General features: G+C 42.4%; 3 protein-coding genes across 4 annotated transcripts; 1 reads left to right on the top strand and 2 right to left on the bottom strand.

The window, feature by feature from the left end:
* Window positions 1-21: 21 nt before the first annotated feature.
* Window positions 22-4,177, bottom strand: tgfa (transforming growth factor, alpha). The gene is made up of 7 exons (XM_085923251.1): window positions 3,859-4,177; window positions 3,016-3,123; window positions 2,240-2,386; window positions 986-1,100; window positions 739-888; window positions 536-645; window positions 22-322 (listed from the first exon to the last, which is right to left on the bottom strand). Exons 1-7 carry the CDS (start codon window positions 3,896-3,898, stop codon window positions 315-317), a joined length of 678 nt encoding a protein of 225 aa, XP_085779377.1. The 5' UTR covers window positions 3,899-4,177; the 3' UTR covers window positions 22-314.
* Window positions 4,178-4,901: 724 nt separating this feature from the next.
* Window positions 4,902-9,583, top strand: slc2a11a (solute carrier family 2 member 11a). The gene is made up of 12 exons (XM_085923344.1): window positions 4,902-4,964; window positions 5,220-5,318; window positions 5,594-5,754; window positions 5,833-5,957; window positions 6,033-6,162; window positions 6,305-6,453; window positions 6,533-6,720; window positions 7,351-7,461; window positions 7,629-7,730; window positions 7,938-8,013; window positions 8,168-8,295; window positions 8,644-9,583. Exons 1-12 carry the CDS (start codon window positions 4,941-4,943, stop codon window positions 8,851-8,853), a joined length of 1,503 nt encoding a protein of 500 aa, XP_085779470.1. The 5' UTR covers window positions 4,902-4,940; the 3' UTR covers window positions 8,854-9,583.
* On the bottom strand, window positions 8,937-17,302 carry patz1 (POZ/BTB and AT hook containing zinc finger 1). Of its 2 annotated transcripts, XM_085923343.1 has the most exons (6): window positions 15,604-16,917; window positions 15,377-15,440; window positions 15,108-15,279; window positions 13,898-14,056; window positions 12,574-12,765; window positions 8,937-11,720 (listed from the first exon to the last, which is right to left on the bottom strand). In XM_085923343.1, the coding sequence occupies exons 1-6, from the start codon at window positions 16,785-16,787 to the stop codon at window positions 11,266-11,268; spliced, it is 2,226 nt and encodes a 741-aa protein (XP_085779469.1). In that variant the 5' UTR covers window positions 16,788-16,917; the 3' UTR covers window positions 8,937-11,265. The 2 variants fall into 2 exon arrangements, with proteins under 2 accessions (XP_085779469.1, XP_085779468.1); XM_085923342.1 differs by lacking the exons at window positions 12,574-12,765; window positions 13,898-14,056 and having other exon boundaries at window positions 8,943-11,720; window positions 15,604-17,302.
* Between the last annotated feature and the right edge of the window lie 187 nt (window positions 17,303-17,489).

The raw sequence follows: 17,489 nt of genomic DNA, 5'->3' as shown, positions 1-17,489 counted from the left end.
TTTTTTTTTTCCTCCTCCAAATCCACACAGAATGATTCATGTCCTTGAAGAAGACATCTTGTGAAGAAACAGGTTTGGCAGCCTCTTGGTCCTCACAACTCCGGGTTGAGTGTTTATTTCCAAGCAAGGATTAAAGGGAATTCCCATATTGCCTCCTTGCGGGAAGTCCAACGTTACTGGAAAGCCATGTGAAGGAACATCCTACCTTGATTCATTTTGAGTTCTTTCCACAGTTCTTCGGCGCTTGTGCCTCTTTGGAAGCAATCTTAAGACTTGACAGTTGAAGGAAGCACCAGGATGAGGTTGTTGTCTTCTCACACCACTGGAAGGAAAACAAAAGGTGTGTTTAGAGTAGAACAAATGTTTATTAAAATATAGTTTTAACCATATATAGTTACTGCATGCACTTTTCTAGCTCAAGTAATGTCCCCAGTATTCCAGGACTCTTGATAATTTCATTGCTCAGTCAATTGGATTAAAAAGGGCAGAGGTCAAGTGGTAAGTCAATATACTGAGAAAAAAAAAAAAAAGGTACCGCTCTCAGGAGGATAGCAAGGTGCTCGGTGCTTCTGTGTGCAAGCAGACTTTTCAGGGATGAAGTGATGAGGGAGTCTCCTCTTACGGCATTCCTGCCTCCACCAGCAACTGTTGCAAAAACAACAACAACAAGGTCAGTGCATCTTCTATGTGTGTGTGTGTGTGTGTGTGTGTGTTTTGAAATGTAAACACGGTACTTACTTTAACAGCGTGCACACCACAATGATGAGGACGCAGCCGATCACACACAATACCAACACGGTGGCTACGGTCTGCGGACGGTGGTTGGTGGCCACCACAGCCAGCAGGTCTGCATGCTCACATCTCATCCCGACAAAACCGGGGTGGCATCTGCAAGACAAAAGGTAAGAAGGAAAAATTGGAATGGTTCTAATGTGGAATCTTCCGGAGGACTTTAAGTGATTTTTTTGGGTTAGAATCGACTTACATGCATGCAGGTGTCTCCTCCAATATCAGGAAGCGACACGTTCCGTGAAAGCAAAAGTGACGATGGGAGTCTGGACAGTCATCGAAATGAGAGCGGACAGCCGCTGCCACGAACTCTGATAAGTGATTGAAAACACACACACACTTAGAACATCTTTAAAATGAATTCAGTGTCCCAAGTTGTGCCTTGAAAGATAAGCCAGGGGACGATCATGAATGTAAAAATAGTCAAATAAGCCTGAGGAGGCGGCAGCTTGAAGCTATTGTTCTTTATCCTAAAGCTGACACCGTGGGACCGAATCCTTTTGTCCCCGGTTGCTTGGATCCACCACACTACCTGGGAGGAACAATTAGCGTGACGATAAGTCACAGATGACAAAAAAAAAAAAGGGATGAGAGACAAGGCGAGGCTACGCTCCACAAACGAGAGCTTCGTTTTTCACCTAAACAATGGGACAAAGACGTCCGATTACGTAAACGCCCCAGTAAGGGTTGACATTTTTTTACAAGTTAGCCGTACAATAAGACAAATTCCGACAAAGCTGACTCAGACTGAAGTCGGTGTTCCGCGAGCAGCCCAAAACAGATACGGCAGTGTCGTTACTGAGCCGAGGTTGAGTTTTGTTAACATACTTCCATTCCATTCTGACGCCAAAATGGGTTTTGGAGAGAAGCCTACACGCATTGTCTTGTGCTGTGGGACTCGGTGAAAGCCCTCTGTTGTCTGGGAACCGTCAGGCTCACCGCCCCTCCCCTCCCCTCTTCTTTGCCATTTTCGAAACACACTGGGACGGGATCCATCCAGCCTCTGGGGCAAGCGAGATGCTACCCGGGATCATCTTGCGGCGGCTTTTGTGTTGAAAAAGCAGCTCATATTAATGCCCCATAATTGCTGATCCACCATGACGCTAAAGGGGATCAATTAACTATCAGCGTGTGATAAATTGTCTGCTGACACTACGGGGAAAAAACTCGGTTGTATTTTGCTTTTATATCTTTTGCAAATTGAGTTGCCTTGGATATAAAATGCGCCATAAAAAAAAATAAAAGCTACCAAGACTTGCCTTGCCTAAAATCTGAAAAATTCCATTTAAAAAAAAAGAATGAAAAGTCAATTTTTTTTGTCCTGATCTTTTTTTTTTGAGGTCCCAAAAACCTGGAATTTGGACAGGCGTGTGTCTGAAAATCCACTTTATGCTTCAGTGAGGACTAGATATGCAAACTAAAAAGAAAGCTCAACAGTTTCGAAACGTACTTTTCACTGGAGGGATGTTTGAGGTGGTTGTGGTTGCAGTCACTCCAGAGCTGCCGGCTGAGGCGTACGCAATCGACGCTAGTTTGGTAGGGATGAAGACGGTCGTGTCTGACCGACTTGGCTTTGTTCCAAATGAAAATGTGGAACCTGATGAGAGGGGAAAAGTGGTAGAGACTCTTCTAAAGCAGTTGTTCCTTGTTCCAATCCATACATTGATTTGCATTAGAATTAATAAGATGTTTGAAAAAAAACAAAAAAACATTGAACACTTTAACGCAGGATTTCATTAGTTCAATTACTCTGTGACTTTTTCTTCGCCACTTTTTGCACAATGGCTGACATTGCAGAACAGTTTTTAGCTTTTCACGCTTTTTAAAATCCATGATTTGTACTAGTATTGCCATTAACACTAACAAATATTTTTAAAATCAAATGCCAGAGATAAACAAAAAAACAAGACCGACTTAATTTTTTGTTTCAGGTTTAAAAAACAAAACAAAAAAACATCTATAACCTAGACAACCCAATTGAGAAAAACAATAAAAAACGTCTCGAGAGGGGATATAAAAATAAACAAGCGAGTTTGCACAAGTGTGCACACCCTTTCATAACAGTGGTCAAAATTAACCAATCACATTCAAACCTGTGTTAAACGTCAGCACACCCTTTAAAGCTCCTGTGACAAACACCAAATAAAGTTCAGATGTTCTAAATTGAAATAATTTATCTCAGTCTGGTGGTTTTTACTTTACAATCATTTCTGAAACCAAACCTACTAGTAATCGTCGAGGTGTGACGGCTTCCTGAAGGCTCCAGAGTAGTCTTAGCTTTGCCTTCGAGGATTGTCGAGGTGCTTTGGCCTGCTCCTATTGTAAACAGTGAACCTTTGGGGAAAGAACACACACAGTCCTAATATGAAAAACTGAAAACAGGTGACACTTTTTTTGTGCGTGTGTGTAAAATAACCCGAGGCTCAGACCTTTATGATCATGTGAACTAGTCTTCAGTGTAACATGATACTTTATTTGAAAGGTATAACCGGAGCCCATCAATACAACAAACGGGGTCAGGCAGCCATTTAAAGGATGAGACCGAAGTACTAAAAATACATCAGCGCCTCACACGCCATCTCGGCTAAACCACCACATTGAAACAATAATCTTGACATTAATAACAACAATAATAAAACTCACTTTGGATTAACACCAGGCATTCTTTTAACTATTATAATGATGTTTGAAAAAAAATCGGGTTCCTTTATTTATGTGAGGGTGGAAAATTATTTTGGATAGTCCTCTAGCTGGATGGCTATTGGCTTATTGGATGCAATAAACATTCTTAAATTAATAATCTCCAAATTTTCATGATGTTAGTAAAAGCGTAACTGATAACTCATATACTGCAGGTGGACTTAATGTTGTGACCACAGTGTCTCCCAAGTAATCAATTAATGTATAAATAAAATGTTCTTATATCCTGTTACTTTCTTTGAAGTAATTCTAGGCCGTAAAACTAACATAAGTGAATATCAAGTGTATTTACACTTTTTTTTTTTATTCTTAGAAAATAATAATAAAAATAGTAAAAAGTCAATCCAAATAGCAAACTTGCACACTTACCACTTATGAGGAAAATCGCATCCCACAATATCCGAGTCATGGTGTCCGACCACTTGTGGTCTCAACTAAGGCAATTTGTCGGCCAGTTTGAGGGAAATGTGTGCAAAGAGGGCGCACTGGGGATTCCGCAAATCAACATTTAAACTCGCTGATGACGTGCACAGACAAAATGACACGCACACTAAAGTAAATATATCACGCGAGGATATTTTTCGAGGAAAAACAAAACAAGCATGGACTTAATCTAACACAGGATCTTGAAACGTAAGTGTGCGTTCAATTGAGGAAACCAGTGGAAGACCCTCAGAGACGAGCCAATCAGAGGCGAGTATATCAAGAAGGTGGCACCTCGTTAGTCACTCCTTGTATGTCATCTTTTTTTTGTTAGCTCTGTATTATGCGCCCTCCTCCCACATAATTTAATCTCTAGTTTAATCTCAAGTGAATTTCCATCAAATAATATAGCTCTGTAATTCATAATAGAAAAAATTATCATAAAAATTAGCCATGATAAAAATATTCCAGCAGAACCTGTGCAATATATGAGCCTTGTTTGCCACTTTTTTGGTTTTCATTTTTTTATATTACATAAAAGGTTGAAATATAATAGTTAGAATAAACACACAAACTACGTCAATTAATAATTATTAACTAATATATATACTTGGGAAATGCTTATCTATTTACAATGCGTTTGAGTGGAAAGGAAAGGGAAAGGAAGGAAAACAGTGACACCATGTGGATCGAGTATGTCACTACAGATTTACCAACAGTGACACCATATGGATTTAGTATGTCACTACCGATTTACTATTATAATATGCAGTAAAGTGAACCCAAAAGGATTTTGTGTGAAATGCAAATGTGTAGTCTATTTTGTGCTTGCGACTTGATATTTTTTGCTTGCATTTTAAAACGTTTTCTTTCAATTTATTGACACAAAATAAATACCATAGTGTCGTGGACAGATCACCCGCCCTGCGGCTCACGTCACCGCCAAAAGGAGTAAAGCCTCGTTCGGTACCTGATTGCTTGGAGTTGGACCGAACCGACAAACCGGGGACTACTTTGACTTGACCAAGATGTCGCACGATGCGCAACAAAAGGTAAATAAATTCACAATAATCAATAATTCTTTCAGAATTTTTCAAAATTTTTTGGAGCAATGTTTAAGTGCGCATAGAAAAGCTCCCAAATTGTAATTGTTACGTCATCATATGATTTTTAACGAGCCAAATATATAATTTCAAAAGTATATGATCATTCTATTTTATTTATGACTAACTTAGACTAATGGGCAAGTGTGTGCATCAACTTTCCCGCAAAATATCTAAACATTTGTTTAATTTTGTTTATTACAGAGCAGATCTTGGACATTGGTGCTCATGGTTGCATCTGCAGCCATTGGAGGAACTCTCCAGTATGGATATAACCTGGCTATCATGAATGCACCTACTACTGTCAGTTTATTCCATATTTAAAAAATGCCCAAAGCTCCTTATGCATTATTTATTTATTTATTTATTTCCTATTTAACATGAATTGAACAATAATATATATATATATATATATATATATATATATATATATATATATATATATATATATATATATATATATATATATATATATATATATATATATAGTGGGCTCTCAACATATTCCATTATTTTTAAAAAAAAGTTCAAATAATAAAGTATTGAAGCAGGTTAATGCAGTATAGCCTATATTGCAGTTCATACAGACCTTCATCAATGAGACCTTCATGGAGCGATGGGCCATCCAGCTAGAGGACTACCAGGTGACTCTGGTGTGGACCATCATCGTCTCCATCTTCTCACTAGGTGGCCTTATGGGGGCTATCATCGCAGGACCCATGTCCATTTTCTTCGGGAGGTAACAACCACGGAACCCAGAGCCTCAGAATCATCATTTAATTTATTCTTTTTTTATTTTATTTTTTTATTTAACAAGGAAAAAATGCCTGCTGCTCAACAACATTTTCCTCCTAAGCGGTGCTCTCTTCGCTTTGACAAGTAGAGCGGCCAGATCTTTTGAAATGATCATTTTATCACGTGTCCTGATTGGAATAAATGCAGGTTTGTTATATGTATAATGTCTCATTCCTCACCGTAAAAGAACAGATACTCCAGAGGCTTCTGTCTTTCTTGCAGGAATCAGCATGAGCGTGCAACCCATGTATTTTGGAGAAAGTGCACCAAAGCATCTCAGAGGGGCTGTCTCCTTGTCCTCTGCAGTTTTTACATCCTTTGGAGTCGTATTAGGACAAGTCATGGGACTCAGGTGAGGATTAAGAAAAGTAATAAGAGTAGCAATAATAATGATTAAAGCAGCGTGATTAGCACATCTGCCTCAAGCACAAGAAAAAATGGATGTTTGGAAGTAAATCATGTGAATACTCTAACATAGGATCTTTCACTTCTAGAGAGATATTGGGCAGTGAGTCGTGTTGGCAGTATCTTCTTGCCAGTAACGCCATTCCTGGCTTGATTCAGCTCCTTACCCTGCCTTGGTTCCCAGAAAGCCCCAGATACTTACTCATCGACAGGGGGGACAAGGAGGCTTGTATCAATGGTTAGTACATGTTTGAAAATAACATTATAGGCTACAGTTCATCAAACGTTCCCAATCGGGTGGTCTCACTACTCCTCAGCTTTACGACGATTGCACGGCTGCGAGGTCGAGAACAGAGAACTGGCTGAGATCCTCGAGGAACAAGCCGAAACCAAAGGCATGAAGGCCTGCGGGCCATGGGAGCTTTTCCGTGATCGCTCCGTGCGCTGGCAGCTCATCTCAGTCGTGGTCATCAGCAGCGCCATGCAGCTGTGCGGTAACGACTCGGTATGACCTTTATGAATGTTCTGGAAGTCTGCAGGAGTGGTGTCACTGACACCAGCGTGCTGGATCAGATGTTGTGGCTACTGTACCCAAGTTAGCAAGTTGATTAGAAATTTGAGATGATCTGGTGGTGGGGTTTGCATTTCCAAATTAAAAATTAAAAGATGCATAAAAATGTGAATGGCAACACATATAGGGAAGTTTGTTTCTTTTAAAGAGGTCATGAATATTTGGCTAAAAACATTCCCATGACAATTAGAGGCATTCATGTTATGCCTTTGGAAAAAAAATAAAAAATCTTATCAGGTCCCTGGGTCCATATGGTGTGTGAGGTGTTTCTAATATTTTGGTTAGCTTAGTTTACAATATGAGAACAGCTCAAAGTATGATGCAAATCCAATTGGATTGTACTGGTGTAGCTCAAAAGATCTCTAGTAAGTTTTAATTCCCTTGGCCACAAGTTGCCTTCAGTTTAACTGCATACCTGATGGATTTAAAGATGAGAGTATTAACAGAATTATGTAAAAAACTTAAGAACGATTGAACCCATTTCAGACTCTGAGTTTTTTTTTATTGTATGCAGTCGTTTATATCTTTATTTGTGATAGTTTCTCATCTTTTTTCTTCTTCTAGATTTACTTCTATGCATCCTATGTCTTCAAAGAGGCTGGAATATCAAACGACCAAATCCAGTATGTCACAATCGGCACGGGCACGTGTGAGTTCACAGCCTGCATCATGTGTGTAAGTCGCTTACATAAGAGCTGAACAGAAGAATAGTTTGTCTCAAGTGTTACTGTACAAAAATTCTCCTCACCTTGTGGTGGTGTCGAGTTGCGTACAATCACATTGAGAGCCGTTGTGTATTTTAGCCGCAGGAGAATCGTAATCCTGATATGATATGATTTCAGAACCTGCTGATTGAGCGTAAAGGTCGGAGGTTCATGCTGATGGGAGGCTATATCCTCATGACCGTCTGGGCTGTTGTCTTCACCATCGCTTTGTCTTTTGAGGTACTCGGCTTACATTTAAATGACATGTCAGGTACCAGTGTATGTTGTGGATAGAACCAAAAGTCTACACACCCCTGTTGATAAGAATTGAGTAGACTTTGTAAGATCACTGAAGAACAGTTCAAGCCAGACCAGATGTGATGTCCTCTTTGTGTGTTTACATGGCTTTACTTAACATTGACTGTGCACACTGTGACATCACAAAAGCACTTAATATCCTGGATGCCTTACCTGAGCATGGCCTGCATCTTCACCTACATCCTCAGCTTTGGCATGGGACCAGGTCTGTGGAAATGACATGTTATAGTGGTACTAGCATGAAACCTTAAGCAAAGTCGGCCTCTCATACATTAGCTATTGTTCATATTTAATGTACTAAATTCAATCTTTCAATCCTAGACAATTATTAGGAATGACTGTTTTTGATTCACTTCTAGCTGGTGTGACTGGAGTCCTGCCCACAGAGATCTTCAACCAAACTGCTCGACCGGCGGCCTACATGATCGCCGGATCTATGATGTGGCTCAACCTCTTTGTCGTGGGAATGATCTTTCCATTTCTAGTGGTAGGTACATTTGTCTCACCATTGTACGATACAGTAGCGAATCTGACCCTTATTAATATCGCACAATTCAGAATTATGGATGAGCTGGATTTTTTTGCTTTGTTTTTATTGGTTTATTTTTTTTTGCAAGATTTAAAATATTGAAAAACATTATTATTATTATTATTGACAGAAGCCCATTCCTATACGCTTTCATGTCTAGCACCAAAGTAGTAGTATGACAGACTTCATCTACTTTAATAGAGTTTGAGTAGTAAAAAAAATCTGGAATATTACATATGTATACCCACTTGAAGTTACCGCAATGCTCAAAGATGCACTTAATGAAATTTTGGTTTTGTTTCATAGAGCACAGCACGCCAGTATTGTTTTGCGCCTTTCGGGACAGTGTGTCTGCTCTCTGCACTGTATGTTGGCCTGTTCCTGCCGGAGACCAAGGGCAAGTCGTTATCAGCCATCACTAGTGAATTCCACATGCTCAACTTTAAAAATGAGGAAGCGCACAGTAGTCAGATTCAGTATCAGATGGGCGAAGTGTGTCCATCTACTACCTGGTGAAATTTAGTCAGAACTTTTTTTGTACTTTTCACTTATGTGCACTTTGATACATAAGATATGAATTCTCAGCAAACCACCCCATTTTTTTTTTTTTTATCTGTATACTGAAATATTGACAATCTTGTCTTATTTTACTCACAAATTTACAGCAGAGGGAAAACTGAGACTGATGACTGAAAATCATGAGCTTTTTAAATATGTTTATTTATTTCGGATGTTCTGCTTGGTGCTTTAAACAAAGGCCAATATAATATTTTGCGTGTGTTTGTATGAGACAGCCACTGCATAGTAACAAGTTGTATTTTTTTTCCTGTAGTTATTTCAAATTGCGTGTTGGCAGATTAGTTGTACCAAATGTGTAAAAGTCCTATGATGTGTGGACAAACAAAATGTCTCCCGATATATCCAGTTTAGTGTTTTAATGAAATTTTGTGGGATCATATAAGGGGGAATTAATAACAGTGTCAATATCAAGGGCTTTTCCATTGCAATTTATTGGATCCTTGTCTCTCTGGCAACAAGAGACTGAATAACAGAGTACAAAAACAAAGATTTATACTGTAGAAAAGTATGCTGCTTATACTGAAATATGTCCAAAGACGTTATAACAAAACACGTAGCGTACATTTTAAAAGCTTCTTTTTGTATGCGTGTTTTGTTTTGTATGTAACCATATAGGAATATCAAGTTGAGATACTGTACATTTTCTGTGTATTTTGTAAAAAATAAAAAGTCCCAATGCAAGTCACGGTACAATTCTCCAAAAGACAACCTTTAAATCCACTGCTGTGCACAATCAGTATGTGGAAGGCACTTTGCAACAGACCGAAAAAAGAAAGCCAAAGATTTAAAGGAAAACAAAACATCTTTCACAATTAAGTACCAATGTGAGTGAAAGCAAATTCACTTTGTCCTCAAATAACAACACAAGCCTTCTATGGCAGAATGGATCACGAGAAAAAAAGACAAAATAAAAAGCGCTATGCGGCCGACAATGAGCTCGCACGTAGTTGATTGACACTCAGCCAAAGACGTAATAACGCAAGATAACTTAACAAGCTTCTAGCACAACAGGACGACGGACAAAACCAAAACAATCTGCTTATGTACAGGTCCACCGGTTACAAACCTCATTGGTTGGTTCGATATTTATATATATTTATAGAATGTGCATATGGATGGTGTATATACACTTGTTACAATTCACTATATAATCATAAATAATATAGAATCAATTACTCTCGAATCAAAACAAAATGTCGGAGATGGAACACACGCACTTCACATGGTGAGACAAACATGTTGGTCAATGGAGACAGAAAAACAAAACGGAACTCAAAAATGTGAGAAAATGGTCATCCTTCTCATCTGAGCAGGAGCTCGTTCAAATATTCCCGATACAGCAGAGGAATGTTATATACGAAAAAGACGGCTTACTTGTTTGTGATTGGTCCAGGTGCTCCTTGATTAATTAACACACACACACACACATACACACGCACACACGCATCTCCTAAAACATAACTTACGAGAATTTCAAAATTGATGAATCAAAACATTGACGCACACAAAGAAACGAGACGGCACCCAAAAGCGAGGGCTTAAATAAGTTAATAAAATAGAATCTACATTTCATAAAATATATAAATGATAATCTACCTGACCTCGGTCCCCCGTTCAGTGAATACACAAAGATTGAACACAAAAAGATTTGGGGAACATAATTGCCAACAGGCGAATGGCGTGTTTCGAGGGTTAACATTTTCGTGCCCTCCGTCCTAAAAGACCATTGCATGCTTTGTCGCTTCATCTTAAAAAAAAAAAGGAATCTTCCACAACCTCATTCATGATTTGTTTAAGCAAAAGACGTTCAGATTTAAACGTAAATGTGAAACGCAAACTAAAAAGTGCCTTTGACTTTCATCTTCTGTCGGTGCTTTGCTTCTCATCGTGACTAACGTGACCAATGGATGTGTTAGCTTGCATTGAGCGGATTCCCATTTTGGAATCTGCCGTTGATTAAATAATCCCGTCTGGAAAACGAAGCAACGTCAATACACGGTTAAGCGTCGTCCATTGCTCTGAAGGCCGAGATGGTTTCAGAGGAATTAGCGAGCGATTTCGGGGTGCATCCGTTGATTCCTTCACGCGCGGCTGAAAAAGCTCAAAACAAATGAAACTTCCTCCAAGATATAGAGAAGAGATCGCCTTCATGTCTTCTCGTTATAAAGAGCGTTACAATACGTTGTATGCGCGTTCCGTACTCTGAAAAAGTAGAAAAAGTAGGAATCATATGGCAGTCTGGCAAAAATATACACATTAAGCAAGAGTAGTCTTGAGGCAGAGTTACTGTCAAACACCGAGCAACTTGGGTGCGCTGGGATAGGGAACATTAGAAGCCAAGCGTGCGCGTCACTTTCCACCAAAGTCCACCCCGCTCTGACCCGCGTCGGCGTCCACCAGCGAGGAGGCGAAGGCCGACTGGACGATCTGGAAGCCAAACGACTCCAGCAGGGACATGCTCTGCTGCGGCGAGAAGGGGGCCAGCTCGCTCAAACCCGAACCGGACCCAGACTGGGCCCTGGGGGTTTTGTGTACTCTGTGCTGATGTTTCCTGAGGTATGACCTGGTGCGAAAGGCCTGACCGCAGATGCTGCAGTTGAATTTCTTCTCAGGGTCCGTCTTGGTTTTGGGACCCTCCGGAGAACCCAAAGCCCCCGCGGAGGTTCCGTTGCAGGCCAACGAGGGGATCTCCAGCTCTGATTTGTGTGGAGATTTCATTTCATCACAGTTGGAAAGTTCCCCGAATGAAGGATCCGATTCTTCCGACTCCAGATGAGGACATTTTCCGTCGTTTTCCTGCCCGTCTAAGATAGAAAGGAAGCGGGGTGAGAAAGAGGTGGGAAGGAGACGGGGGAGAGGAGTAAATTAGGATGACTGGTTTACAAAATAGCCTGGTCGAGACAAAACGATTGGCGAGTGGAACATTTTTCATCCGGCTTCAGTTCGGTTGGGTAACGTATGCATTTTATTAAGGCGGTGGGATACAATCAAATAAACTTTTTTTTTTCCCCCCCCTTGGCTTACAGAAAAAAAAAACAAATGGCAATTCAATTCAAAACAAATTTTGCTCGTCTTTTGTTCTCTTCTCTTGATCCATACAAGCTTTGAAAGGTTTTTGATCCCAGCATCAACTACCAAAGAAATAAGTAGATATTCCTTACAGGAAATAGAACAATAAGCTCTTCCTCTGGGAGGAAAAAACATACACGACTCGAAATTAACATTTCATGAATTTTGTTTCACAAAAATCGTAAGATGAGCCATCAAAGCGCACGCCTCGGCAGCCGCGTAACGCGACCGAACGCAACTCTGTTGTGTGAACAAATTCTAGACGGCAACTTTCAGCCACACACTTGGCGATTGAGCTTCACACAACTTGCAGCAACAGAACCCCCCCTGACCCCTTGTGTTTATTCTAGGAAAACAATATTTGCGACAAGACATACATAACTATTTTTCTTTTTAATTGACCATGAACAACACGGACTGCCCTTGCCAATATAGCTTTATTATAATAATAATATTAATAAAAAACGGACAGGTACGATAAGAGGCCTTTGGTGATTTCAGTGACAGAGACTCTCCATGCTTCACTTTTTTAGCAGGAAATAAGTATCATGTACTCGCCCCACCCACCACCTGCTGGACTGTACTGACCTGCAGCAGGCCCATGGATGGGGAAAGCGGGCACCCCACCAGAGCGACACTCCCAGAAATATGGAGTCCCGCCTGGCTTTCCTACAAGCAGCTCAGGCTGCGGACCAGCCTGGGGTAGAACTTGAAGTCCAGAGAGACCATGAAAGCGAGCCCCTGCCTCGGGCGGGGAGAGTACCAGCTGCCGACTGGCATCTATAAAAGCACCCATCCAGGAAGAAGGGAGAAGAAACATAACAGGCCAGCAGACACCACAGAAACAAAATTACCTTCTGATGTGCTCAATGGGGAATTCAAAGTTTTTCCCCATCACCAAAAAAAAAAAAAAAAAAAACCTCCAAAGTCTATTTCCATAGATGCTTCTGGGATCATCAATCACCAACTGTCTGTAAGAGACTTGCCACACTTGGGATGTAATAGTGACATTATTTGCATCCCATAATGAACATGCACGTGCCAAGAGCATGCTAGAGGACAAGCTCATTTTAATGATGCAGAAGCAAACAACCATCTCTCATCTAAGTTCCCGCATGACTCCAAATAATAAAAGTTACCTGCCTGAACAGCATGGTCACAACAGACAAGTCCGCTGACAATGTTATTGGATGATGCTGTTTTGACTATATCTACTTTTTCTTCCAATGACACATATCCAAATGACACCACTTAAGAGTAAAACATCTGAATTGTGTCTTAGTTTTCTCTATGGTGTTTATTTGAGGTGGGACGTTTGCGTGGACAGATTAAATGCGAGGCAGGCCACCACTTGAGGATAAGCTCAATAAATATGTTCTCTAATTTTGTCTCGTCAAATGGATGTGCTGACATGTTGGTAAATGTAGTCTTTTCCGTTATTCTCCCCCCACCCCCTGAGGTTTGCCTGGCAAACGAATCATAGTACCACAAAACATGCAACGATGCGCCTCGTGGACAAGCCGGAAATGGACCAACCAAGCGACAATGCAGCCATGGCCATGCCGAACACACAGACATCCAAACTCTCCACATGGTTATTGAGTAGCCATTATCCAAAAAACAAGGTGCAAAGAACTGCATTAACTGCTGACTGTGACAACAGGAAGAAAAAAAAGCTGCTCATTTATGTCTGTGACGATTCAAAAATGATGTCGCACAGATCGACGCACACGCACACAGTGAGTGAGAAGCTTGGAGCGGCATAGATGGCCGATGTGCGCTTGTGTTTTAAGCAAAACACAAAAGACGTAGCAGCACATGTGATATCAAAAAAAATAAATTAAATAAAGCAACACAGCCAGTCGAAAGGTAGAGACATGAATGCTTCGGGATGGGCCGGGCGACTGCTTGCCTTCCACTGAGCACTGGCGTCCCATGTGGTAAGGGGTGCCGTTGTGCATCTGTAGTTCCCCGCTTGGTTCAGGGAAGGGGTGCAACGTGCCAGAAGGTGGCAGTGAGGAGCCATGGTGTGTCTTTGTATGCACCTTAAGATAGGAGGCAGTGGAGAAACCTGCGACCGGGAAGAGCACAAACAAGGAAGTCGATTGCAAAGCGGAGGCCTCGACAAGAGACGGGCGATGGCCGGCCCAAGATCATCGTGACTGCTTTGAGCACAACACCAGCAGTGATTGGGGGGGGGGGGGGGGGGGGACCATCCAGAGGAAATGTGGAAAAATAAGGGAGTCGTGTATCGAGAAGAAATGCAACACTGCTTCTTGAGAATAGCACAACTCGGGGAATCAAACAGTGGCAGGAAAACTGAAGTGATACTCTATCACACCACTGCTTCATTCCGGACGACTCACGGGATGGTCGCCTCTGTTGGCTTGTACAATTTTACATTGGCATTCCTCTGTTTATAAAGCATCGCATGAATAACCCTACTCTTATTTTCTTTGTCGTATTCTGAAAAAAAAAAAAGGAGCAATATCCGCCTTGGGACCTCGGGTATCGCATTCCGTGCCATAGCATGTGGAAATAAGAGTTGGTAAAATAAAGGTTCCTTGAAACAACTTGATAATTTAGAAACAACTTGAAAGAACAACCAGTAAAATATGATTCTACTAAAATAATAGCAATAAAAACAATGAATTAAAAAAAACATGTCCCGTCTTTTTCTGCGATTTTCTGCCACTTGGGGGCAGTGTGGCATGGAATATGCACAATGACATGAATACAAGAAGAAAGCTGTGACTGAGCTCTCATATAGCTTGTAAGTGCCATTAAGTATACTTGTATTACTTTTGTGTATGTGTTTCTGAAGTGTTTGTGTCTGTATTTCTTTTTAATTTGAAGTAATAGCACTCCAAGAAGTCAATGCTAGCATGTCAATACAATTTTACATTGACTTTAGCATCAGCGCTGCTAAAGTAAAACGAAACATACCTTGTGTTTAAATATACAAATGCGTGCATTTATTTTCATTGTGCATTTGGTTTCAAGAGTAAACTCCAACTATTTTATTTTGCATCAGTTTTTGTCAGGGCCTGTTTTTCTCCGAAAGCTTTACAGGTACCACTGATCATAAATTAGGAGCTTACAGCCGGGCATGAATGACTTACCTTTGTTGCAAATGCCACAGTAGTTGTGTGTTCCTTCGCTGTGTTTCTTGAGGTGGTCTGTCATGTAGGCCGCACGGAGGTACTTGCCGCAAACTTTGCAAGGAATTTTATCCTCATGACATGCAAGGTGTGACCTGAGGCGATCTCTTGTAGCAAAAGAGGCATTACAAATCTGCAAGAGACCAAACAAAAGATGTGAACTTAACAGTTTCAAATTGATCAAGCTATTCAATTCTGGTTGAAGCATCTTTTTTTTTTTTTTGTATCACCTGGCACTTGTGGGGTCTCTCTGTTGTGTGGACTTGTTTGATATGTCCATTCAGATGGTCTGGTCTGGAGGGTCAAAATATATATTTTGTGTAAAAGTGGAGTACATTACCCACGTTATGACAAACGGGCTAAAATGAGCCATTTTCTCTAACTGCAATCAAAAGTTAGCAAAGTCAGCATTTTTGGAGGCCACAGATAAAGCAAACTAGTGGAGGTTTAAACTGACCTGGAAAAGCCTTTGCCACAACTTTGGCACACGTACGGTTTGCCCACGGAGCCATCGTGGGAGCGCACATGATAGGACATCCTGTCTTTGCGTTTAAAGCGCAAACCGCACACATGACACGCATAGGGCTTCTCCCCAGAATGGGACAGCTTGTGTCGATTCAGGTGGTACACGTCGCGGAACACCTTGCCGCAGATGTCACAGCCGACGTGCCGACGGGTCCTCTCGCGCTTGCGGCCATGGTCCAGCGTTAGCCCCCCGTGGAACTGCGCGTCGTTTTCCTGGCCCATCAAAGCCAGGCCACCCGGTGTGGAGCGGCCGCCGACGTTGGCTCCGTGTTGGGCTTCGTGGTTTTTCAGACGGGAGGCTTCCGTAAAGGCTTTGCCGCAAGCGCCGCACGGAAAGAGCACGATGTTTTTCTGCGCGTTATGATTGAAGTGCACGGGCTCCTCGGAGGCGCCAGTCTTCTTGGGTCTTCCCCTGCCCCTCTTTGAAACGACGTCGTGGTGCAACGTTGTTGTTTCGGGAGGAACGGGTAGCCCGCCGACGGGCTGCAGGATGGGCATCGATCCCTCGGCGGCGTCCTCCAGTAGCACGGCGGCGGCGGCTGCGGCTTCGCTCCCATCCACCTGATGTCCATTGTTAGCGAAGCCTACCAGCGCCGTCCCGTTCACCAAATCCTGCTGCTGGGCCACCGGGAATCCCAGCTCCGCCGCCCCGGCGACCTGGCAAAGGCTGGCGTTCCCTCCCCGCGAGGACGGGACGAGGATTTGCACATTGGATTGTTTGATGACCTCCTGGCAGATTTCAATAATCGAGCGCATCAGCAGAAACTTGGCAGCTGTCATCAACTCCGGGAAACACTCGAGCCGCACCACAATCCTCGACGTGTACGCGAAGTCCAAGATGTCTTTGAAAACTTTGGGACTGATGGTGTGCATCTCCAGCTCCCTGGCGTCGTCGTCCTCCGGCTGGCGGCCGAACACCGACTCAAAGTACTCGCTGCACGCCGCCAGCACCGCCTTGTGTGCGGGGAAGCTCTCCTCGCCGACGCGCAGGATCACGTCGCAGAACCTGCCTCCATCTTTCCTCTGGACGTCGAGATTGTGTAGCATCTCCGCGCTGTGCTTGCTCACCTGGTAGGTGTACGAAGAAGTCCAAGACGGCTCCGCTAGCTTCTCCATGCCGAATGCATCCAGCGGCGGATTCGGAGGAGAAAGGACGGAGTTTGCAATTTTGCAATGGAGCCGCGGAGGACAGCTAGCTACAAAATCCCCCCGAACCGACCGTCCGCTTCGCCCAGTCGTTGTAACGTTTATGCTAGCATTAGCGGCAGGCTAAAGATGGCAGCCCCCCAGCTTCCTGTGCACTTTGACCCGGCTTTCTCGGCGGGTGGGTGGGTTCGTGCGCATTTTCTTTGTGTGTGTGTGGCAACAAAGCTTTATCACGCGTGCGTTTGTTATGAACTTAAACCGGCCAATAAGGAGAATGAAAAACGCTCCTGGGGTCTTTTATTGATGGTTGGCAGATAATGCGCAGGTCTCCTCTTCCTGTTTGTGTGACAGACCCCTCCCCCCACAGAATGTCCACCTCAAAGGTTTTTCTGCTCGACAATCGACATGTCGCACTGAGCGGCATCGTGATACGCACTTGGATCCAGGTGACGCTGTTGTGACGTCACCATGTTACAGTGATTAAATAATCAATTTTTATCAAAATTCACGTTCAACGGGGACTACCAGTTCATCAAGCCTTTTCTTCTCCATGGATGAGAGAACAGGTTGACTCCACCCATACAAAACTATATTTAGCAGGCAGAGGCTTTTCTCTCCTATGCAAGTTAACTGTTGAGCATCCCACGAGTGAGATACCATTTGTAATTAGGT

Source organism: Syngnathus leptorhynchus, chromosome 11 (genome assembly GCF_054491065.1).
Source record: "Syngnathus leptorhynchus isolate UIUO chromosome 11, UIUO_Slep, whole genome shotgun sequence".
Taxonomy (NCBI): domain Eukaryota; kingdom Metazoa; phylum Chordata; class Actinopteri; order Syngnathiformes; family Syngnathidae; genus Syngnathus; species Syngnathus leptorhynchus.
The sequence above is the reverse complement of the archived record's forward strand: the minus strand, read 5'-3'. Positions and strand labels throughout refer to the sequence as shown.